Below are 26,277 nucleotides of genomic sequence, written 5' to 3'. Positions count from 1 at the left end.
ATTGCTTTTAAATTCCTTTCGATTCCTTTCATTAAGGTCTTTTAATAAGCTACTTTTTTTCTCCCTGTCCTACTAATGTCTTCAGTTGTTCTGTTTGTTAATGCTTGTAGATGTTGTGCTTTTGGTTGTGTGAAGCACATTGAGTTGCCCTGTGTATGAAAAGTGCTATATAAATAAAGTTGCCTTGCCTTGCCTTATAATTGCCATGAAAAAATTCAAACAAGTGGTGGATCGGGTAAAAAAAAAGTTGTTTTGCAGATTAATGGGTGACTCGGTTCAGAAAAAATAAACAAACATTGCAAATGCTAATCATGACTATGCGGGGTCCACTGAACACCAGATGTTCGGTGAAATTAGTGGACTCACATTCAAACCCTGTCTTAATGTTTGAAGTCCAAACAATCTGTTATCCCCGAATAAATTATGTGACCTTGGCGGTTCCACTGCGTTCCAAAACGACCGTTGAACACCAATGTATGACTCTTCCCATTAGACTTGCTGTAATATGCACTTATTATTAGGTGTGACCAGAATAGAAAAGCTTATCTCATGCAAATGAACTCTTATAGGCTGGAATCCTCGGCTGCTTCACTTCTTTCACCCCTCAGCCGCCCCCCTTTCCTCTTTGAAAGCGTCCATAGTGGGAGATGGCCTGCTTTCTATGCCTGGAAGCGTCGCCTGCCCTCCTCCGCTTCACTGCCCTCTGACTTTCTCTCACATATAAAGTATACACACACACATTTAGGCACACACAGGCCTATACTGATTCAGTCATGCACAGCAATCATACATGGCACATGCACACACATGACGCCCTGTGCGCCGGCTGACGCTGTACGCGCAAGGACTCCAGCTGAGCCTCCGGTCCTCCCGTGGCGGCCTCGCCTCGCCTCTTATCCCTGCGCCACGGCAACAGCACCACGCACCCCTCGTGCGGGGAAAAGGGATGCGTTATCGCAACTTTGTACTAGATAGATGCACTCGCAAACAATGACTTGCATGGCCGTGGACAACCGTAAATCCCGGTGATAGTGGCTGACTTGTGTGTGGAGATGTTACACACGCTGGGGCAGTAAAATACAAGCCATCAGTGTTTGGCCGGGGTAATTTTTCTTTGCTGATTCGAGGTGAATTGACAAAGCCAGAAGGTCCTGAACGGCTCTGTCTGAGAGTAGCTTTCAGCAGGCTGTTAGTCTTTTCATCACACGCACGCACACACACTGTCCCCTCTGACCTGGGCCATTTCCTGCCCCTGGCTGATCTATTGGCTGACGCCTGCCCTGTGACTGCAGAGGGAAAAGAGGAGGGGAAAGAAAGTGTGCGTACGCATGCTTGCGGCCTGTCCCCGTGAATCGATATCCGTCTCGAATCCATGGGCTGTGCCTGACCTCTGATTGACCTTGCTCAGCGGTGCCGGTCGCCGTTTGTTTTTCCGTCGGGCTGTGAAAACGTGAGAGGCACATTAAGTTTGACCCCCGCCGGGATGAGACGACGGCTCAACGCTGCATATGGTCATCGTTGCATCTGTAGCTGCGTTCACTTAAAACAACCACAGAAGAAAAGAGCACACCATAAAATGGCAAAGTCGAATATAGCTGGTCTTGTTGTGCTCACTTCTGAGCTCTAGCAAGTCAGTTGTGACGCAAGCGCGCTGGATGAAGTCAGCCTTGCGTGTTGTTGGTGTGTGCTGATAGACGCTTCAGCTCGCAGGCTTAGCGGGGCTGCGGGTGCTTGCCGCCGCCGGCACTAATTGAACCCTGCCGCTGATGGGGGAGGGAAGCGAGGGTGGCAGCAGGGGTGGGGGCTGGGGTGGGTTGGGGTTGGTTGTCTGTCAATGAGGGAGAGGGGAGAAAAAAGAGAAGGGAGGGAAAAAATAGCGTGGTGAGGGCGACGCACCCCTGGGGGGTTTGAGTCCCTGCCTGCCTGCCTTTTCGCTCTGCTGCCCCCCCCGCCTGTGCTCCCCATCCCCCCTCCCTTCCTCCCGCCGCCCGTCTAAATAGCCGTGCCGGCGCTCCAGGGCTTCCTGCGCCTTATCTGCTGATAATTGGGCGCTGGAGCTCCACAGCTCGCTTATGAAATATAGATTCCTGACGGAGGGGAAGGACGGCGCAGGGGGTTGGGGAGGGGAGGTGTGGCTGTGGTGGAAGGAGTGTGCAATCAGAGAAAAGCCCCTGGTCCTAACAGAGAGTGTGCGGTGCTACAAGCAAACAGGCCGGACAGCTAGGACAAAGGCCACCAGAAATTTGTCGAAAATCGTACAAAACATTTCAAGTCAAAAGAAGGACCTGGACCAGCATCACAAGCGTGACATTTTACCTCACTTGGTTAATTTTTTTTCATGGTTTGTTTCGTGAGATGAGAACACTCGCAAGAAACGAAGCCAAAACTCTCATGCAGAGGTTCATGGAGACTAGCCATCTTTCTATTTTACTCTCTAGCCTACGCCCCCTTATACAGGCATACGGCTCAGATGTACCGTTTACATTTGAACTCAATACAACGCTATTTCTTATCAAAACATTGTGTTTTCGGGGGCCGTAATGGATTAACACCATTTCATTTCAATGGGGAAAACTGATTCAATATACGAGTGAATTGAGTCATGAGCTTGGTCAAGGAATGAATTCAACTCCCAAGTCAAGGTACCACTGTCCATTAAAACCTAGTCCAGCGTTTCTTACAGAGTTCCATTCCTATGTCGAAACGTGCTTCAGTCCACCACCTATGCTAGCACAGTAATGAAGTCATAATTACTGTAAATATTTGTATGAAAAACACTTTGAGCCTATAATTACAAAACAAGCAACGACAGTAAGTATGATGGTAACTGAGGCACACTCTTGTGTCAAGCGTCAATGTGTCATTAGCCGCCGTTTACAACTTCGAAACATACGTCGTACGGCTGTAAATTGAGGACTGTCTGTAATTGAAAGTGGCAGAGACAATTTCAAAACTACTTTTTGTCCTTTTCCAGTTGCCCCATGAATATTGTTGTTGATCACAATATGTACTGCAGTGACAGTGTCTAAAACAGTTACGGTTTATAGTTTACATTAGCTGCAGTGGTACTAGTATATACCGTGGTCTAAGGAGTCCTGATGAAGGCCATTTTTTAATGTAAGCGTTCTTTGTGTACGAACAGCAGCCGTTATTTTGCTGCAGCACGGCTGCTATCTGCAGTCTCATGGGGGCAATTTATTAGACCAGAACATGGGGATTGAATCCCACAGCGAGACAACTTGTGAAAAATTCCAATGGGTCCACAACAAATACGTATCCTCTCGAGGCTGCTGTTCTGTTACGGCTATGACTGTGACATTTAATCTTTCACGTATCCCGCTATATTGCAGATTTATAAGTGATCTTTTTTTTTTTTATAAGTTTTTACAGTATTTGTATGACTATACAAGCAAGTCAAAATTTCGGGTTGCGCACCTTCATTGTAGTACCGCATTGTGCCTTTTAAGATGCTGGGCAGCACTGAGGTCTACTGGAAGACATGCATCATAATACCAAAAGAGGAAGAAGGGTAAAATACAAAGAGGCAGAGAACATCCCCAACTAGATTCAAGTGCTAGTCCTTCTTCCCACAGAGTAGAGAGAATACGCGTTATGCCTGTGAGTCACTTTGTATGCTATGTTTGGATCTGTTGCTGCTCCACGCGTATTAACCTTGAAGGTTCATAATTCCTTTCACACTGATGCTCATTAGCCTTTAGTGTTTTTCATTACATCTTAGCATTAAGCTAGCCTACTTTTGATATTATTTGGTTTGGTTGTATATTTTGGTGTTTAATTGTTCAAGGTACAATTTCTAATTCTCTTGTCTTACTTGACATTTTTACAGTAAACCTCCAATTAGAAATGTCGAATAAACAGCTTGAAGCCAGCATGGTGTGTCTCTTATTTAGAGTACTGTGTAATCAAGAGGGTCTCGTTTATGTTATAGGATCTTTTCCCAATTCTTGACAACAAATGAGTGCAAACAGGCGCTAATGAATTATTTTAAAAGTGTTTTTAAGAAGTCTAACTGTGTTTTATTGGGTTTAAATATGTTTAAAGAATTGAAGAGGGGTACAACTACAAAATATATAGAAAGTGTATTTGTGCTGGCAGACGTAACTTCTTTCATATTTGAAACCCAATTTTCTCAGAATACACCTGATCTTATAAATCGGATAAATCGTGGTCATCTTGTACGGATGCATTTCAAATAACCGTTCTGTAAAAACCTAAGCCTGGCTTTTGTTTTGAAGGTTGTATTTTTTTATATGCTTGTGGTAGCAGTGACAACCTCACATTAATTTACATCAGATATTTACACAAAATTGTAAACTGTGGAAAGATGCATGATCTTATTTTTCTTCAAGTCTGTCTTCTCTGGCTGCCCTTCACTTCAGGTAAGCACACACACACGCACACACAAAGGTGACACACGCATACGCAAGCAGGTGTGTGCATGTGCCAATTAGCTGGTGAGCTGCTGGGTTAATGAATAGGCAGCTAGCAGCTTGCTTATGAGGGATGGACTATGAGTTAATGTATGACTCTGCAACTTAAGCATCTATGAAGGCACTGACTTACTGACAGGTTGGACCACAACAAACACAGGAAGTCTGCAAGTGTTTGTTGGGTAGTTTCGCCTTCTGTTTTTCCTAAGCTCCTCCACTCTCAAAATTGCCCTTTTAAGAGAAACGAGTATTCAAAAAGCATACAAAGTAAAGAATGACCTCATTTTCTGTGGACTTTGTCTTCCAAAGGAAAACAGAGAAAACGTGGGTTAGAGTACCTCCTCACCCTAACCCCCACCAAAAGAAATCACTCAACCACTGTCAAGATGCCGATCTTTAGCAAATAAATATTGTATTGTTAGTTTATTCTGCAATGTCCATTCCTTAACCTTTATTTGATGGGCTCAACCTACTGAATATGCTGGATGATGCACTGACCTTGACTAGGAAATGCTGTACCCAAAGGTAGCCAAAGCTTCAAGTCCCTTGGACAAGTTGCAATTCCCTACACCATGCACCAAACTAATTAATTTCAATTACAATTAGCATGGAGGCCCAACGGCTGATTTATTGCCTTGCTTTCATCCTGCATGTTCCCTTTGCATTAATCACCCTCACGCTGGTCCGTTTGATCTTCATCTCTTCATCTTCCTGCCAAGTGCCTTCCTGGACCCCTTCCCCCGCTCCACCCCTCTAAACTCGTCTCCTCCCTCCGTGTGACCGCAGGGAACAGCAAAGTGTCCTTAACGCAACTGAAAAAGGCGGCTTTAATGTTGCACCACTGGACTGGGCAAATGTCCGTGTACACCTCCTAAATATGGTAGAAAGAAGAAAGAATGAGAGAAAGAATGAATGAAAGCTAAAGTAGTAGATAGAAGAATCAGTATTTATTCCTACCCTTTCTCTGCAGCTCAGTTGGAATTGAAATGTCATATTCTGTCTTCGCATGGACAATCAGAAATTTCCAAACAATAGCAAAATAATACTATAAGCAAATCTATGAACACACCCTGCCATTGTTAGTCATTCTTTCCCCCTTTACACTGTGAAACACATTTTTGTGTACTTTTTTTGGAAGTGCAGTATATGAAGAAGTTTACCAGTCATCAGTTAAAAACTATGTTGGAAAATTTCAGCAGGTCACTCACTTGAGATGTAAGCTCGATTATTAGTTCACAAACAACAACCATTTTCAGTTTGTTTAATCTTTCAAGAAAGCATCCAAAGTAAATCAAGACTCACACAAGTTGATCGAATTTGCTCGTCCATTTCTTTCAATCTCTGAAATACAGGAATCAGACAAAGTCAGATCTGGGCTTCTTTTCTTGCCTCGCGAACACTCACACCCATGGGGGCGAAATGAGAAAAGGGCACTGTCTAAGATGCAACCCCCACATATATAGTGTTGTGCTGTCAGATAAGTCTAATCAAACACGTTGGTTCTAATCTTCTCCACTATGGTTAATCACTTCAAGGACCAGGTCGTCAGGCCCGGAGACATCCTTGGTCACAAGGACTTCTAGCTCTGTCAGATATCCCTCAAAGCCACATTCCATTACATTTGACAGAGCTGTATGCGTGCAGTTATGTGAAGTCCTGTTGGTGTGTGTGTTATACAAGACACAAATTGTTTTGTTTCTTCCCTTTCTATTGATTGTTATGACTGCTTATGTGTAAGGACATTTAGAGATTTGTGTTTGATGACCAAAAATGTGTAATGCAATTACCGTCTGTTCAAGATATGGCTAATATTCAGCCATCCATCTAGAGTCAGTAATTACCAGCCTGATCCTAATATTGACCAAATCCTTCAGCTAAAAAAACTATAACACACTCTTCAAACATTCCCTTTAATGATTAATGAAGTGCCGAAATATACATTGAATTGGTCTACTAATATTTTAAAAACATGTAAAAAAAAAACTCACTCCCACTCTCTACCTTTTGATCTCAAGCGACAAGCCAGTGGCAGGGATCCAGTCGCTACAAGCTAACGTAGCAGCCTACGTCAAACATTGCAAACAGATGGACTCAAACGCAGGGTACCAGTCAGAGAAGGTCAGAATCAAATTCCTTTGCTCACAAAAAGTCAATAGTGGCTGAGAGTCCTATCAAGTATACACTGGAGTGGGAACAAAATGGAGGATGTAGAAACTGACCAAACTAAACCCCAATCATCGCTAAAGATCACTTAAGAGAAACAACAATTGAGTTCATGACTACTGACGATAAGTCTGGAGATCAGAGATTGACAGTGAAGACTCTCTCATTCTCTTTGTTTGAATCTTACTGTAAATTGCCAGACAAAATATTTCTGTTCACTTTCGACTGTGAGTTAATTTTGCTGATGCCATCATGCGCATATATTTAAAATTTAGGAACAGTCAAGAACATTACTGTTACTGTAGAATGGATTATGTTATTGGATATGTGTTACCAAAAACACTGGGCCCCATGCTTGACACAAACCTTACTCGATTGTCGTAGAAGAGTTTTTAAAAAATGTTAACATTGTATTTTGCGGGAAACCCATTGAAAGTTGTTCCGGAAGTATACAGTACAGTACACTAGTAGATCGTTGCTAGCACCTTGTGGACATAGAAGGAAACGCACGTAACACATTTTTTTCTGGGGACGTATTGTCTCAATATGGACAGTGTGGGACTCGATTGAACTGTGTTGTGTTTATTGGTCTTCCGCCAATATATTGGTCAGAACTGTTTTTGAAACTGATGCATTTTAGGGTTATAATGGGCTCCTAATAACAGTATATGGGTATGTTGGCATGTCATGAAGCGGAAGTGGTCGTGATGGCTAATTTTACCACTCAAAATACATTCGCACAAAAAAATTGCCAGTAGAAGTCTCAGTCAAGTTGTTCTTTTTATCACTGCAGTCATGAAATCGGCTGATGGATTGGAATGGGAATAAATTATTGACTCTCAAAGTGGGTAACCATTTGACAACCAGGTTGGACCATACTTTCTGAGGACCTCCCAGATACATATACCCCTCTAAATGCTCCAAAAATTTTCACACTTCCACACTTTGTGTCGCTGCCCTTATTCATCGCTGCTGATATGAAGCTATGAAGGGGTTAGTCGTTAGCGTTAGCTTTCGTCTAACGTCAGACTCATTCGCTATCTTCGTCGTAAAGACAAATAAGCATTAATTTTTCTTTTTCCTTTTTAGCCTTCACAATCTTTCCCGTTTGCATCTCTGAGCTCTTGTAAGCAAACATTGCCATTCATAAGCACAAGAACATAGAGGAAAGTACACATCCATCCACCCACTCACACAAACACGCACACACAAACACACTTGGAGGGGGCGCTGTATTGGGTTTGCTCCAGGAAGTGCGGCTCCTCCAAAGCTCTGGTCAGATGAAAGGCGAAGAGAACCATATCGATCGAGAGAGGCGGTGTGTGTTGTCGGGAGGTGTGGGCGTTGTGGCTGCGGGGGGTGGAGCCTGTGGTGTGTCTGCGTGATGCAGGGCCGCCAGCCAGGCGAGGAGCAAAAGGCCAGAAGGGTTCTATGGGGCAGGGCGGGGGAGTGGAGCGGCGGGGGGTGAGATGGTGTGTCGGTCGGTTGGTGTGGATGATTGTCGCTGAGGCCCCGTGTCTCTAGCTGCAACCCCCCAAGGCATTCAATGGGAAATGCACAGCACATACACACACGTGCATGCATGTATGAATGCTTGCACACACCACGGCGGCACAAATCTGTCGTTGGTGAAAGCTGTCAGAAAATGAAACAACTGAACCCATCTCATGGTGGTGCTTTTAGGACTTATCTATTTGAATCCAGATTTATTTTATCCGCTACTGAACCCAAGAAGTTGAAAAACATTTAAATAACAAAATCCATAATCATTGACGAAGTGTTTGGATTTTATCCCAGTTTGGGGACTGCATTTTTTGGAGCCTGCATTTAAAAGCCAATTATGTCAGAACACACTACATGCCAAGGCTGTCCCAAATGGAAGGCCACCTCAAATTCAATCTGACATCAGAGATGCTTTGCCACAAGATGAAATTGCAGGAACTAAACTGACCATGGTCATGTGGATCTTCTGAGATGGTGTTCATTGGAGCGTCCACATCGTTGGAAACACTTCCAAATCGTCAGCAGGGATCTCATTTTCATAAGTGTTTTGTCCTTAAATTTGTACGCCTGAATGATGCAGCAAAGACTGACTAGGCTCCAAACTGTGGTTTCTTTTCAGCCATAGCCATCTTGAGCTGGATTTGAATCCTACAGTCATATCCCTGCTGGCTTTCTTCAGCTGTATGGGCCCTGTGGACTAAGTAGCGCTCCAATTTAGCTGGGAACGTGCTGACTTCAGTGGGGAAGATGGTTGCGTGCTAATCTTTGGTATTGGTATTTGGCTTTTTTCAGTTGATGGGATGTGGCTAACCACTTCTCCGGGGACAATGTGAGCTCAGCGACTATCATAGTTTTCATGCTCTTGGGTAGCAGTCTTACTATTATCCTTCACGGCCATCAAAGACTCCATGTCTAGCATGGCTCAGTCCTTCAAAAGATTTGAACAGAGCTGGGCAGTCCGTCCCAGGGATGGAACAGTCTGTCCGTCCCTGATGGACGCCCATTTTGTGGACACGCGGAAGGAGGATGAGAAGTCTTTTAAAAAGGATAGACTAAGCAAGGACGGAAGTTGATTTTCGTCCGTCCCTCTATTCGTCCCTAACCGGGTCAAGTACTGCAAGACCACTGCATGTTGTCTTCTACGAAGCCGCCTTCATTAATTGCCTGCACAACGCTTTTCATGTGCTTACCAATAGTCACATTGCACATGCATATTCTGCCCTCTAGTGGTTCAACACATGTAATACCATGGATAATGCCACAGGAGTCAGGAAGCCATTTAGAAACATGCCCAGTCTGTCTTGTGTGTGTAATCCGGGATAGCAATTTTTTTTTGTTAACTGTTAACATTTAGTACCTTATCCCTTTTCATGCGAAGTATGTGTCCGTGTGTGGGACATCTTTAGATGGTAAAAATATCTGCCGGCGTATACGTTTAAATGACTCGGAAGTGGAAGTCTTTGTTTCCTCTTAAAATAACAGTGCGTTATTTTGCAATAATTATTTCAGAAAAACTGAAAACATCTTGCGTTAAAATGCAAACGTTTTGCAATAAAATACAAGAGTATTGTGTTATTATTCAACATTAAATATTATCTTGATGTCCCCTGGCTTGCTCCAATCAGCATCAGCATCATCTTCATCATTATCTATCTTCATCACATCAACGGTCTTGTGTTGCAGTTAAATGCTATCTTGATTAAACAATTGTAAACAATTCAATCCACCCATGATACTCCCAACCGGTAAGTGGATGTGCACAGGAAATTAGCCAGCTAATGATCTTTAAATAATGTTTATGAGTGCACGGAGGTTGTTTTTTTTTTATGTATTAGTTTTTTTTTATTTTGGGGGGGGGGGGATCGATGGAATTTAATGACACAAGCCCTTTAAAAGGACGTGGACGGATGGATTATTTTTATGAATAAGGACGGAGGGACGACGACGGAAGGGTGCCCAGGTCGCAGATGCAGGACGGACGGCAAAAAAGGGTAAAGTGCCCAGTTCTGTTTTTCAATATGATATAGAGGAAAGAGAGTGTTTTACTTTTAAATGACTTTTTGTGTTGTTGTTGTTTTTTTGTTTTTTTAACTCATTTGAACATCTGACTCCACATATATTCAACTTTGTGGAACCCTAAAACCTAATATGTAAAATTACAGATGCCAACATTTAGCTACCCAGAATTGTGACGAAATGGTCAGTTATATCTTCAGAACGCTGGACTATCATATTCACCAAGGGTTGATTGGCAGTTTTTGGAGTTTCCTCCCCACATGTTGCCCATAGAGACCACGTAGCCCAAGTCCTCCTTATGCAGGGCACCCACATATCATATTAGGGATGCTTCTGAGCCTGACTCCTCTTTTCTAATCAAAGTCATCAAAGGCCAGATTGTCGAATGTTGCTACAAAGCGATCCCAACCAACTATCTTGTGGTGTGGCCTGTGTTGACAATGATTTTTCCTTCACGATCTGCTCGGAAAACAATCCTGCCAACAACATGAAATGTTGAACGTGTTTATTATCGAGCCACGGACAGATGTGATGAGGAAGGACAGCCAATTAGGAAGTTACCTGATGCTTGTGCTTTTGACATAAACAAATAGAGGAGCAACTGATTGGCTGAGTGTTTGTATAACGTGTCTCACAAGTCATTCGCCGCAATCAAAAAGACAGAGAAGAGTTTGCAACTGCAATGTACTTACCAGATAAATTAACAGTTATCCTAGCTTTTCCTGTTTGCTATTCTTCTTTGTATTTTGTACAGCTACTAACACTGACGGCAGATGAATACCTAAATGACTTCTTACCACCGTTCGGTGCCAGTGCTGTTCATACAAAACAACCAGCTGAAAAAAGTTGGAAAATTGTGGCTCTTACAGGCAAATGTGGTTTCCATGTTGGGGGGTTTTACCGCGGATGTGCAGTAATTGGGGGGGAAAAACGTTCCGAATTGCTTGAGCAAGAACTTGCAACAGCTAAACATTTCACCATGTGACCATTGCTCCGCCTGTGTCAATCGACACATAAACGAGTTTCTACTTTGCGCTGTGACGGACACAAGCTACAACTAGATCAGTCAGTTGGCTGCAGCCTATATAAACTGTCCTTCATTGCCTTATCTGATTGATTTGAGCTAGCACAGAACCATATGTGGACCTAGGCTTAGTGCACCCCACCCTTCCCGTTCTTTGCCCCAGGGGAGAGATCGTCCAGGGCGGCTGGCTAATTGAAATGTGTTGGCGACTCATCGACGTCTCGGCTGCCGTTTCAAGCTATTGCCAGCCTGAGTGCTGATTGCTGGTTTCACATCACACGGAGAAAAAAAAAAAAATCAATAGTAGCCGGGAGAGCTTGGGTTTATTCTTCGCAAGGAAATGTTAATGCCCTGCAGCGGCGGGTTTGATATTTATCATTTGTCATTTTGTCTATGCAGATCAGACTGGACTGTGCATTGTTTCTAAATTGCTTTGCATGCTCGAGGACACTGCTTGGCCAAGTTTCCTGGAGCGACCAGCCCTAGATATTATTTGACTTTTGGATCTTTTGAAAAACTTTTCCTGTTCTTTCCACTGAGAGAGAACCTCTTGACCTCTGCAAAGCACCGAAGTGGCCTTGTTGTGGAAAAGTGGCCTGTGATTCTACAAGGACTTCATCCAAAGGAATGAGTGTGCGCCAGCCATTTTAAGTTTAGCTTGGCGGGTGCTAAGGGAGCAACATAATGCTAATTAAACAAGAATGATAACTGGCAAGGTTGAACTGGTTACAAAAGTGATTAACTCATTCACTGCCATTTACGAATTTGCATTTCTTTTCACAGTCCAGCCATTCAATCCCAGGAATTTATTTATATATTTTTTATTTTTTTCAAACGTTAGGGTAAAAGAGGGTCTGAATATGTCTGGCAGTGAATGAGTTAAGATTCAAAGAGGATGCGAGATGATGGCCACTTTTGTTAGATTGATCCATTCATAATTCAGTAATTATGGTGAAAAGCTCTCCAATATTAACTGTCTACTGAATGATACATATTCTTGCAAACATCAAAACATTAAATGGGATTTTCGATGTTGAATTAAATTTGCTGCCAAAGGACAATGTGGCTCAGCTCCGATTTGGATTCTGCCCTGTGCTTATGCTTAACATATCTTATTCAAAGTGTAAAGGTTTTTGCAGGGATACTGTATGTCTTTAGGGGAAAAAATAAAACCCATTCCTCGGTAGTGGGACGAATGTCCTTACTGCTTGGATCTTTAGGACCTCACACCAATGTTCACCTTTGCTTTGTTTTGGTTCATGCACTTAATTATTATTAGGGCCTAGATACACCAATCCGACGTTGGAGGTCGGGAAGCGTCGTGGCGTCTGATTGCGCCGTCTTATTGTATAGTGACTACCGTCGTAGCGTCGGACCCCGTCAGGCGTCGTGAGTCGTGACATTCGGTCACTCTGATTGACTGTTAGCTAGCAAATCAGCGCTCGGAGCGCGCACGGGAAGTGACAAATGCGGATAAACAGTGACCACGCCTTTGGTGCCTTAATCTTCTTACAAGTACAAGCGCGAGGTTTGACAATGTAAGTATTTCACAATACTGTGTCAAGAACATGAGGGTTTACTTTGCGTGGGGGTTCATCGTGAGCAAAGAAAATAGCTGAATGCATTGTTTACGTTTTTATAATCCGCCCCTGGCCAATAGCTTTCTGGTTGGATTTTTCTAACCATAGTGACTACTGCCGCCGATGGTATTACATCTTACGCATGCGCAGAAGGTACTTTAATGGTCAGCGTCGCTGTCTGTCGTTGCGGTGTGCTTTGCCAGCGTGACGTGCCGACAGCAGGCCCGACACCACAGGGGGTAAGCGTCGGTCACAGTTGGCCAACGTTGGATTGGTCTATCTAGGCCTTTAAAATGTAGTTATGCAGTTGTAATCAGTGGTTTGTATTCTCATCCTGGTGTTTGAAATCACCACCTCAGTTCTCTTGAAGTAGCCTACTATCTGGGCTGCGGGTGTTGCCGCTGCTACCCTTCAAACATGGAGTGAACCCTTTGAAAAATGGATTGGAGAAGAGATAAGGAATAATTTATGTTTCTATCACTGCCTCGCACAAATATGGTGGGGTATACTGTGCCAATAACTCCCACAAACTCAGAGAGGCATGCTATCTTTTACAGCACAAATTATTAACAGCGCAGGGGAGGAGACGCGCCACTTTTTTTTTTTTTTTTTGGGCTACAGAGACCTGACTGGACAGCTTTATTATGAACTATAATGTGGAGGTATCAATGTTTAAAAGTAAACATTCAATAAAGTATAAAATCACAAAAGTGAACTCTAGGTGTGTGTGCGCGCGTATGTGTGTATGCGTGCGTGCGTGCATGTGTGATCAGGGAATAAAAGGAAAGAGTCAAAAGGGGGGTGTTGAGGGAGGATACCCGGGGTCGGGTGTCCGCTCGCCTCTGTCGACTGGCGTTGACAGCTACAGACTGCTGGTCTAAAATGAGAATCCTCATGGGCCGCCTGCCTGCCCATCCAGCAAGAAAATAAATCCCATGTGGAAAAGGACGCTGTGTGGGATCACAGACAGCCGCCTGACCTCTCAGATCCGCCGGGGGAGGCTCAGGGCGCCGGCACGACACCATGACTCCCCCCCACACCCACCTCCGCTGCCGCCTCCTCTTACAGCCTCCTCATTGGTCTAGTGTTACCATGTTTGTCAACTCTCAAATTCAGAACTTTGTTGGTGCAACGGGACTGAACTGTTTTGTTGAAAATCTGATTATGTTGTGTACGTGACAACAACCAAGTAAAACTGGGAAAATATCCCTTTGCATTTCTGAAAAGTTTCATACGGAAACAAATATATTGACAAACACTGTCATATGCGTGCAAAGCTAGTAATTAGTTTCATTTACGTACACTAACCACTTGTCTTCCTGGCTGTTTTCCAAACGACATATATTTTTAAATACCTTTTAAATGCCAAACCTCCAACATTTTTGTCTCCTTGTTATTGTTCGAGTCAGTCAGATCATCATTTCACAAGACCTCATTTTAGTCCAATCATTTTCCTTTGGCTTTTTGTGAGAAATTTTCAGAAAAAAAAAAAAAAAAACAATAGAAGAAAGTGAGCAGAAGGAAAATATTCACCAGAAGGTCATGTGAAGTGAGCAGATTAATACAAAAACACTCTAGCGTACTTTTCTACAGCATTAGCGTATGTTTCAATGTCCTAATAGTTCGAAATGACCACTGCTGATGTGGATGACAGAGCAGTTGTGTCTAGCGCTGGGCATTTTACAAAAAATTGGCGGTCCGTCGATCACCTTCCGCCGACAGACGGAGTACCCTTCCGCTGTCCGTTTATCCGCTATTTTGTCAAATAGTAATCGTCTATCGTCCGGTCCGACTATCATTTTAAACGGGCTTCCGTTACCGTTTTCGACTACCAACTTTGACAAAGTAAAAACAACAAATCCCCCCCAAACTCCCCACCGCACCGCACTCCAGCCCCCGCCCCTACCCCAAGAGCACATGTATTGACAACATGGGTTTAAAAGGGCATTCATCCACTATAATTGTACCTTTGGCTAAAATGCACCGCGGCATTCTAGTTAAGGTAAGCCAATTCTCGAATAAAAATTTAAACTTTCATTGCTGGGCGATATTTGAAACGAAAGACTGACTCCATATATATATGCGTAAAGAAGCCGCCGCTGCCAGCAACAAAGATGAAATAGCAGCAACAAGACAAACACGTCTCCTTTTAGCACGATCCAGAGATGACGCACATGTTTCAAATCACCTAACTCCTGAACCGTTTGAGATAACAACGTAATTCCAACGAATTCTGAAAGCAGAGAAGTGGAGTTTCTGTCAATACCACATACATTACGGCGCGGGGGAAGCCGTGTGTCATAGTGGAATGTGACGAAGGTGACATGCTATTCATATCACCATAAATCACGAACCGTTTGTGCTAACAATGTAATTCCAATGGATTCTCAAAGCAGAGAATCAGAATTTTGCATCCATACCATGTACGGTGGGGGGGCGGGGGGGTAGATAGACGGTTACATAGACGGAAAAAATGGTCTTCCGACTATATGCTTAGTCCGACTAAATGTTTCCCGTTCATCGCCTACAAAATGGGTGTCCGTCGTAGGCGGATAAGCGGAAATTGTCCTCCACCCCATCGAGACTTCCTACCGAAGGCTGATTTGATAGCCTGTTCACCCAAAATGTCGTCCCCTTTGCGAAACTTCCTACTGAAGGCTAATTTGACAGCCAAAATACTACCATGCGCTTTCAACTTGTTTTGTTTAGATACAGACTGGTAGGTAGAACTTATAAAATCCGTTAAGAAAATACGTACACGGAGGCGCAAGGACGTCTTGACAATTGAATGAGACAATTGAGTGTGGTATACATACACTGCGTGATGAATGTGGTCAATAGATTAACACTATGCTCAAAAGCTACTACAAGAAAACACACAATGCTTAAATTCTATGACGGAAAACACATGCCAAAAGTATTCTTGAGACAATGAAAAAATCAAATAAGACTGAATGAAAACGAAAATAGTTGTACTTACCGCTTTTAACCGAACGTACGACAGGTAGGACAAAAAGTAACAAAATTCCCGTGAAAACACTTATCAGTGTTGTGCGCATGCGTGCGCAAGCGCACTGGGCATTGGTAGGACGTCTCAACTGGTAGGAAGGAATTTCAGAACACCGGTCCGTCACATAGGCGGAATGCTGGGCAGAGCAGAGCTGGGTATTTTACTAAATATTGAGCGTACGTTATTCGCAGAGTTGGGCACTTGACCCTTTTTTGCCCATCCGTCATAAACATTGTTGGGGCTGCCCCGTTCCGACCCACAAGCCCCATCCAAAAAAAAAAAAAAAAAACATGCATGATGCCCCCGTGGGAGAGATGCTAACGTTATAGGTTTATTTAAACACAATTAGCTGGCTAACTTACTATTCAAACCCGCTGTGGACACGCTTCAAACGCGCCACTTACTTACGTACTTACCCAGCTGTGTGTACTAACTTCCATTGCGAACCCTGGGGTTGGTTTTGTCGTATTGTATAATTATTTGGGTCGAACAGACAACAAGTCTGCAAGCATTCAACAAGTTACTTATTTTCCACACTTCCCCTCCTTCACACTTCCCCGGCCTTCAAAATAAAAGCATGCCAGCAAACCACTACACCGCAGTTTGGCTACGGCGTATTTTCGGAAGTAGGAAAGTGCATGATGTGCCATACTTGAGTACTGCCCGCAGCTTGAATATACTCCCGGACACAAGTTGTTTTGAAAGAAGCCTAAAAAGACGCCTCTCACTGAGTAGGCTGAGATGAAATTTGGCCGCCTCGCAAGCACGTCACACGCATGAGGGCCTATTAGCGGGCCGGACTAAAATCCACTTCCGGCCATGCTTAGTCCAGCCATTTTTTTTAATTTGTTGATGTCACTGTATTACATTTATTGCAATGTCGTGTGAAAGCTCACAGCACTGCAGTATTGCTGGAAAGTTTGCTCTACCTGCTCACTAATTTGACAGTATCATATTTCTTATTTAGAAATGTATTACTTCTTAATAACATTGATTTGTTTTGTGTTTGCTTCTCAAATCAGAAATGCAATGAATGAATGAATGAATGAAATCCTTTTTGGGGCCGGACTTGTTGTTTTTTCGGACTCAGCGGTCTACGTCACGGGAGGGAGGCAAGCATGGTTATATTGCTGCTTTGTCAGTTCTGTTGTCTAAAACAGCGACCGATAGTTTGGATTTATTGACATAAAACGTGATTTCATCATGATCACATCCACAGAATCAAAAATACCGTGACGATCGCTTCTCCACTTGCACAGGCTGAAGTGAACAAGAGCATGAATGAGCACACGAACCCTAACTGGTTATATTTCGGACATTTAGCGACGCTAAACTCGTGTCAACTCTCGGGAGGCAGACGGCGACTGGCAATCAGGCAAGCATGGATCTTTATCGCGACCCCCTTCCATCCCCTCCCAGCTTACAGGAGGATAACAGTACAGCTAATAGCAACAACTAGCTTCAGGCCATTAAAACAAAAGGCGTTAGCACAATAACATTAGCTCCTTACTGTCCGCGCAGCGTGTGGAGGTGATCATGAGCCTGCGGCTTCATGTCGCGGGGTTGCCTCCAAAGCAGTCGCGTGCGTTGTGCGACACCGCTTGCAGCCGCGAGAGTGAAGCGGCGTCAGAGTGAGGTAAGACCTCATCGGACACCAGGACTGTCTTGAACGTGCGCATCCGACTCCACAGCCGAGTGTGGATGCATTGGAACGCACCATTTTGGCTGTTACGTTCCATTGGACGCCGTATTGTCGGTCGAAAAACTGGGCCTGTTCCTCATCCAAATAAATGTGCACGTCTCCTTATTCCCACTTCAGTCTCTGCAAATATCCTGACTGGTATTAAAATACGGCACGTCGCGGTGACATATATGAGCCGTCTTGCCCAAAGATTGCGAAGCCACACAGACGTTGAATTAGTTCTAATTTTTTTAATTGGAAGATTAATGTACTGTAATTCCAAACGGACGCATCTTGCTTTTGTTTGAATAACTCGCGGGACAAATGTCACATGCGCCAGTCAGCCAATCATCAGTGTATTTTTCAGACGTGTACGTATATTATCACGTGAGATACGCAGCCAATCAGGTGCCGGTATTGCGAAGACCGGCACCCGATTGGCCGCTTGACACGAACCCGGAAGTGCCGTGCTTAAACGTTACACTGGCGAGCAAAATTACATTTTAAGGAGAACGGCTCATTATTTTGCAGCAAAACAAGACCATGACGATAGCAAGGAACTTTTAACACCATTCTGTAATCGCCACCTCTCACCACTTACATAACGAATGGGGTTGAAGGCGTAATGCCGCATGAAACCGGCCAAAGAGCCGCATGCGGCTGAGCCGTGGGTTGGCCAGGCCTGCTCTAGGAAGAAAACATTTTTCATGATATTGTGTTTTATATGTATATATGAATGGGTGTGTGCTAATCAATTTTACCAAGCAGAAAACATTAGCAGAGAATGTTCACTGAACGTGGATACATTTTACAGTAAAGAAAATGTGGTTATAACTGTACAAAATTAAAGTAATGAACTTAGGGATCTAACGCAAACTGAAATAGAAAAAAAAGTTTTCTTCATCAACTGTTTTTGTCTACTTGCATTTGAGCACATCAGCGTTTTTTGTTTTTTTTCTCAAGAGTTGAGAATTGATTCAGTGCTTTAAATAGTTAATTACTCTGGCCGCGTCTCTGGGTGTGTGAGTGGAGACTAGGGGGAATGTCGTGTGTGCGTTTGTGTGTGTGTGTGTGTGTGTGTGTCTGTGTGTGTGGGTGGGTAGTGGGGGGCATGGCGACGCTTCTGTCTTTTTCCGGCCGAGCCAGCTATATATTTTGCAGCTCATGTCTGAAAGAGTGGCTCCAAGCGCCCGGGGTGGGCTCCAGCCCTCTGATGGTTTTCCAGTGAGTATTTGTCAGGTCAGACTGTGCACCGCCCGCCGGTCTCCGCCGGTCTCCTCTCCTCTCCCCGGGTTATTTATTACCTCTCTCCCCCGCCGGCAGCGTTGCGGCTCCGCGCCGCTGCCAGTAACGGCGCAAAGGAGGGGGCCGCGGCAGGGGGGGTCGCCGACGGACGAACAGGAAACGCAATGGACTTGTAAACAAGGCACTTCAGACTTTCTCTTCGCATGTCATTCTTAGACTTTAGTCATATGAAATCATTTTAATCAGCTGAATAAATTGTTTGAAGACTTTTATATTTAAAAAGCACTCCATAGCAGACTACAGCTGCGCTCCCTTTGCTTTGTTCCAATTCCTCTTCCAACAGCAATGTTATAAATCCCACCGACAACTCATCATCATCCATATATTTCATGATAAAACTTCACAACAAATGCAGACTCAGCAACATAGATCAACTGGATTGCTAGGCTTTTCCTGATAGTGCCACATGATTGTATGGCCAAAAAGAAAAGAAATGACATTCTACCAACAAATTTTATTCAAGGTTTGTCTCTTTTAATCTAGGTGAGAGTTATATGAGACAGCATCATATCATCAGTATGATTCGAAACTTTGAGATACGAGCGCTACGTGGTACGGCAGACAGTTAATAATAATGCAAAAAAGAGGCTTCAAGTGTCACGGTTTTGTGTGGTTGACAACCCAAGTGCAGGGAGGCAAGGCAAGAGTCTCTCAAAAAAGATCATTTGAATTCAAAACAGCTAACAAGGTATGTGTATATGTCAAGAATACTAAATTAACCAAAAGCCAAAAGCAAGATTCAAAGTAACCAACACTTGGCCAAACGTTAGGATGTGACTACTGACAGAAACAGAAACAACCAACAAGCAATGATCCAGACAGAATATGGAGTTTACTGAAAGTTGTGACCGTCTCTCTTATGTATCTGTATACTGCCCCTGGTGGCCAAGAAGGGTCTGTGCAGTCACGATGCACACACTGTTTAATTCTTTCTATTCAATTATTTTATTTCCGTAGGTTTCTATCAAGTAAAATACTATCACGTGCATTTTTTTCATATAAAAAAAGACAAAAATGTTTGGTGGTATTTTTGGGGGGCTGGACCAGATTAATAGCATTTACATTCATTTCAACGAGAAAAGATTATTTGAGATACGAGCGTTTTGAGTTACAAGCTTGGGTATGGTACAAATGAAATGAATTACTCAAGGCAACACTAACTATTGTTTTAACAAGGTTTAAAGTGGCGACAATGCACGCCAACATCCGTTGACTTCCTGTGCATTTTTTCTAAAATCTAAATCTTTGCAAGGTGTTTATTTTTAAGGGTAAAGTTATAGGATGAGTTTAAAATTATATGCATTTTTGGGGAGATCATAGGTGTATTTATGGTTTAAACTATTGGTATAGGAAATTCTATACATTTTTATGTGGGGCATCCATTACTCAAGGTTCATTTTCTAGTACTTAAAGTTATGTTTGTGTACTGTACAATGGTTATCTTCTTTTTGTACTTGTACATTCGTTAAAAATGTTTGAATTGCAAAGTCGACGCCCATTCCACAAGCTCCCCCTCTCCAATTCCCTGTTTGCTACACATCTGTCAGACATCATCCAAAGGTCATTACTATAATTGTCTTTTGTTTTGCCTAATTGTACAGTCGTTAACGTTTCAGACTGGTTTGACACTTGAGAATGTTATGTTACTTTAAACATTACTTGTACAGTTCACAAAGATTTTACCTTGGTAACACATTTATTCTGGAACTGTATTTTATTTTTAATCATTTAAAATTTCAACTTTATTCAAAATTGGAACAAATGAGAGGTCAAGCACAATCCCAGAACAGATTTTATTCACCTTGGGAGGTTCCATTGTACAGTTCTGTTGTGTGTCACATGCCAGCACTCATTATCTTTATGCCAGCACTCATTATTATTTTTGGAGTGTGTCGGTATAGAATAATTTAAATGACATGAATGCATTTGGATGAAGATGTCGGACGATTGAGGATGTTCTATTCAGTGTTTCCTGTTGCAGTCTGCTTGCATTGGGAACCATCAAATCCAGCGAAATGGAGCGGCCGTGAAAAATGGTTTGCTTCTTACTGTCATTATAGTATAATAGTTGTGTTGCACATTACGACCTCCTAAAGGACTGGAGGACACTTGTCCTTGGCAGAGGTCTGAGCTCTGCTGAATGCCGTTGGAGTCTTGTGTATACCTTCTATGCTGTTTTTCATTTTCATTTTTCTCGTAGAGGTAAAGGTTAAGCAAAGTTTTCCCCTCATGTCAAACAGCAGAAAGAGTGATGGAAAAGTCTGCAATGAGTAGAAGCGATGGCTGAAGATGTGAAAGTTGAAATGTTGACATTGTAAAGGTTCGGGGAACCCCTCCAAGATGAGTCACAACTTAGGACATGAAGTGGGTGGGTGTGTGTGTGTGGGCACGGGGGCTCCCTTTTCCGATTGCTTTCAGCACGGCTCTCGTGATGGGGCCGCCGCCTCAGCTAAAGTTTCCGTGACGACACTTTGACATTTGGGTAAAGGTTGGTTTGATAGCGGGAGAACCTCAAAGCTTCTTTGTCTTCTTCTTCCTAGAAATGACTGCTTCAAAACACACACACACACACACGCACACGCACACACTCACACACACACCATAAATGTCAGCGAGTCGCGATTTATGTCAGTGCTACTGTTCAGTGCACTCATAAATGAGGGAAGTGACATTATTGTTTATTTCCAAATATATCTGCTTTCATTCTTCAAGCCGCATGCGCTCTGATTTGTGTCTCTTTCTGATCTCTTCCCACCTTTGGCTGGACACGTCACAGCCTGCGAGGTCCGAAAGGAGACTTGTCTGTCTTCATCTTTGCTGTGGTAGCAGGCATGTGTTTTTGTTAATGTCTGCAGCGGTTTTGCCAGCCCGGTTCTGGCTGCGGGCCTTCTACCAGATCTGGCCACGCTGTGGTCTCTGGCCCGCCCGAGCAAGCCGTCCGCTTACGGTGCGGCGTGCCTCCTTCCTGTGTGTGTGTCAGAAGCTGTTTGGTCTGATTTATTGGCCCCGGACACACAGCACTTTGGACCCCACCTCTGCTGCTCCAATGGCTATTCCATGTGTCGGAGGGGAATCCACCTGGGTGGTTCCTTTACTGATGGTGGTCAGATGTGGACCCGTTTACGAGCTCCAGGAGCTCAGGGCAACGTGCCTGCACAAAGTGCGGAGAGAAGGTGCTTTGACCAAATGTGCTTCCCAGGTTCAGGCAACATGCTTCCAGCAGCGCAAGTACACATCTGAGCATCCGTTTCTTCTGAACTGTTCTCCGGTTCCACCTGCTTTTGGCCCGAGACATACAACTGGCTGGAACTCAGATGAAACGGAATGTTTTTAGGACTGGATGCCTGATCATGCAATGATCAATTATTGACTTGATGATTCAAAACGCATGTAGTCCTCAACCTTCTTCATCAGCTGAGTCTAATATCACTGTTGCATTTATTACAATGAAAGCCACGCTAATAGTACTTGTTGAAATTAATGTCATTGCAGGTGTGTCACATTTGTCAGGGGCCAGTCATAACAGTACACCACGAGTCACAGTTAGGTTCATATCTACTTTATTTTCAAACTCATTCAATGCCAGCCATTTTCAGACCTTCCTTTAAAATACATCAAAATACGTATTTGGGATGGAATGCCTGGATTCTTAAAAGACCCAAAAATATGTCCCTGTAAATGAATTCGTTGAATGGTGATCCGTTCACATTCTTCACAGTAAACATGCAAAACAGTTAATAAAATAAATAAATCATAAAATAAAATAAAAACATGTTTTTTTTTGTTTTGTTTTTTAAACAAAGAGATTTGAAAAAAAAAGACATGATGTCCACTATATACCTATGAGGCTGAGCTGCACTGCTTGTTTACATACTAGTCTTTGGGCTATATTGCAAGTCAGCTCTTGTTCCCTACCAAAAATGACGAATCCTAAAAATCCATAATGAATAAGCCTAATAGCATAAATTAAGTACTTTTAGAATGTTTTTGTTACTTGATTCAACCTTTACGAACTAATATGTCTGGATGACCAAGAATCCATATAGGTGTAAATAAAAACAACAAAATTATTTTTAAGCAACCACATTAATGTTTTTTTTCTTATTGATATTTTTGGTAAATTTAAAAAAATGATGCTACCTATAGGTTAACTATATTACATAATAATATATAATAATAATAGTAATATATAATAATCCATAATCTCTGCATTAGCATGTTTAGAATCTCTGCATTAGCATGTTTAGAATCGATAGTTAACCTAATGGTAATGTGATATTTTTTCTGCCATGTGCCATCAATAGGCAATTATAAACCTTTTGCAGAGGTCTTCAATTACTCGTGAGTTTTTGTTGTTCGCAGTAAGGCTCGGTTCCTAAAAATTTGGGTTGGATTCTGTCAATGCCGTCCTGATTATATTTGTTGTGAATTGGCGATCTTTTTTTCCTACACATCTGTGTCTGACATTGTGAGCGAGCCTACTCATTCATTCTCATTGGTTAAAAAGTACTGCATTTAAAACAGAGATAATTGGACAAAAATATTTCATTTTGTGGGGGAAATGCGGCAAAAAAATAATGGTGTCAGATTGAAGTTTTCAAATATGTGAGCACGCATCGCATCCTGAAGATGATTTGCATCCCTCTGCAAGTCTAAATCAAACTTGTCCCATGCTCACTACTAAAACTTAGTCCTTCATTTGAGTCTACATGGTGTCGTCCATCGCGGGCCCCCCTCTGCTGCTGGCTGCCGCCGAGCCTCCGCGGTTTAAATGGGCCAAGTTGAGACGCGGCGGTGAGTGCAAATCTTGTTTGGTCTGCGTCTGTGAACTTCAGCCTGACTCCACTCAAACACACACACACGCACGTACACTCGCGCGCGAAAGCACTCGCACACATACGCAAGCACACACACTCAAGGCTTAAAAAACAAAACAAAACAAACAAACTTTAATCTCTATGGTTACGAAAATACAACCCCAATGCACCGAGACCATTGGTTTAAAACACACAGATAAACGCGTAGTGTGTAGAAACGAAACACGAGTGACACCGCAGAAATGATTTCCAGTCCAAGCCAAGGCAATAAATCATTTAGAAAAAAAAAAAACGAGGAGGCGGGGGGGGGGGGGGGGCGGCAGGGCGGGGACGTGCGCGCGTTAATGATCCCCGTATGCAGCATCATGTCCGCGCCCGGCGCGCGCAGCATGTCAGGTATTAGCAGAGAGTGTGTGTGGGTGCATGTGGGAGGTAGGAAGCTGTAGGAAGCTGTGGGGCTGGCGGAGAGCGCTGCCGCCACTGCGAGAGTCACACTGCTGAATGGGAATCTATCCGGCAACTCCAGCAGACCGCTGTCTCATACGCGCGCCCTGCGTAAAACCAAGCGGCGCGTCTCCAAGTGTGGCTCGGGCCGACCCACAGGCGGCGAGCGCGCTCAGCAGCTCGGAACGGACGTCCACTTTTCCCGCACTTGTTCCCGACTTAGAGCGGCTCACAACAGCAGCATGCCGGCCATCAAGAAGGAGCGCCTGGACGGCGACGACATGGCTTTGGCCGCCTTCAACCAGTCCGAATACTTGGCCCCTTTAAATGCCGCCGCGATCCCCGTGGTGACCCCGCACCCGCCGCCTTACGAGCACATTTTGGCCCACCACCGCGCGTACTTGGGGCTGCACGACTCGACGCTGCATCACCAGCACCTCCAGCACGCCACGGACGACTTGATGCTGGAGAGGTTCTCCTCCATCCCGGACTTCCAGCCCTTCTTTGACAACGGCGAGCCGTGCATCGAGGTGGAATGCGGGGAAAACAAGGCTTTGCTCTATATTAACAAACTATGTCAAGGCAGCAAAGGACCTTCCATTAAATACAGGGGCGAGTGGCTCACTCCCAACGAGTTCCAGTTTGTCAGTGGACGGGAGACAGCCAAAGACTGGAAACGGAGTATTCGACACAAAGGTAAGCTGTGGCATCCCTGGGAACGATTACATTTCGGCTCACCTTTGTTTTAGTCGAGTGGAGTTATTAGATGAGCCATGGCAAAGTTCTTCCACTTAACAAGAGGAAGAGTCAAGAGTGCTCTTCATCAGAGCTGATGTGGAAAAAGGGACAACGAAATTACTTTGATTCCTCTTGGTTTGTGTCCTAACCCATGTTGTAAAGTAGTCTATAGTTTCACTAAAGCAGTTTTGTTGTTGTCTACTTTCTCTTGCTATGTTCCATCTTGAGCTGTTTCATTAACCCACGCTTAAAGCAGGGATTCCCAAACTGTGGTGTGCTCACCCATGGGGGTGCCGGTCTGGTACAAAGTTCAATTGTTTTGCCCAAGAGTGTTAATGTGAATACTGTATTAAATATTGATAGTAAAATTTAGTTATGGTCATGTTTGCATAATTGTGTATGGAACAGCTTTAATATCTATGAAAGGATTTGTTTTTATTTTTTTTATTTTTTTTGAGGTGGTATGCCAACTCTGCCACGATTTTGAAGTGGGTGTGCTTAAAAAGTTATGGATAGACTACTTCTATAGGAACACCATCAACTGGGAGAGATATTTGATTTCGATTTTTTGGAGGGGGTATGCAAACTTTGCTACAATGTTGATGCAGCTAAAAAAAACCTTTAGCATTGACTTCTCTTGTGGGTACACCATCAACCACGTGAGATTTAAAGTGACTATTTTTACCTACCATACATACACATTTTTAAGCCAGGGTGAGGTGACACGTGTGTTGGTGGTGGTTGTGGGACGGAGTGGGTGGGGGGGATGTTGCCCTAAGGCCAGGTGATCAAGTGAATAAATAGTTATAATAAAATTGGGATTCTTGTGCTGGATACATGAGATTGCCTTACTGGTGAATGACAAAAAATAAATAAAGGTACTGTTGATGCCCTCATGTGTTGTGGTTGCGATGCGTTCATGTTCTTTTCCACTCACTTGGAGTGTCTCCTTTGTTTGTGTTGCAGGGAAAAGTCTCAAGACGCTCATGTCCAAAGGAATCTTACAGGTGCATCCTCCAATCTGTGATTGTCCAGGTTGCCGAATCTCCTCTCCCGTGGTAAGGATATTACATCTCCTGTGAATTCTTTTTCTTTGCTTTGCGCTGACTTAGATGAGCTACATTGGGTCCATTGATAGTTGGCTTGAACTTGTTTCCACGGAATATGGAGTATTTAGCCCATTTTGTTTTGTGGCTGAGGTAAGATTAAGGACAACTGCAAGAACTTTTTTGTCGTTGTTGTATTCTCGGATGTTTTTGTCCTTAAAAGTCATGTTTCGACAAAGTTGTACTGTTCAGTTGGCCACGGTGAAGTCTACAATGGTAAACCCTGACTCAGGTTGTGCTTCCACCGTGTGTGCGGAGGTGGGACAGAATTGTCAGCTACAGTGTGTCCCACCAATGAATTCAACAAATATGAGGAGCTTGACAAGGTTCAGTGCTGATGTTATCCGTAAACAAGCAACGTGCTTGGGAAGTTTAACTTGTGTTCTTCCCATTGTATACCTCTTGTAGCACAAAAATGACCTCTCTGTCAACCAATCAC

The 26,277-nt window shown here is 43.6% G+C and overlaps 1 protein-coding gene across 2 annotated transcripts in view; it reads left to right on the top strand.

Moving 5' to 3' along the window:
• The first annotated feature begins 23,883 nt into the window (after nt 1–23,883).
• Nucleotides 23,884–26,277, top strand: part of samd11 (sterile alpha motif domain containing 11) — a 67,557-nt gene continuing 65,163 nt past the window's right edge. Inside the window, exons 1-2 of one of the 2 annotated variants that reach the window (XM_086029038.1) lie at nt 23,884–24,690; nt 25,699–25,790. In XM_086029038.1, coding sequence (XP_085885164.1) covers nt 24,237–24,690; nt 25,699–25,790 — 546 coding nt within the window. In that variant the 5' untranslated portion in view covers nt 23,884–24,236. The remainder of the gene's footprint in view (nt 24,691–25,698; nt 25,791–26,277) is intronic. The other variant, XM_086029047.1, reaches the window with a different exon arrangement.

Source organism: Filicampus tigris, chromosome 1 (assembly GCF_054856515.1).
Source record: "Filicampus tigris isolate MCC_2025a chromosome 1, RoL_Ftig_1.0, whole genome shotgun sequence".
Taxonomy (NCBI): Eukaryota; Metazoa; Chordata; class Actinopteri; order Syngnathiformes; family Syngnathidae; genus Filicampus; species Filicampus tigris.
The sequence above is the reverse complement of the archived record's forward strand: the minus strand, read 5'-3'. Positions and strand labels throughout refer to the sequence as shown.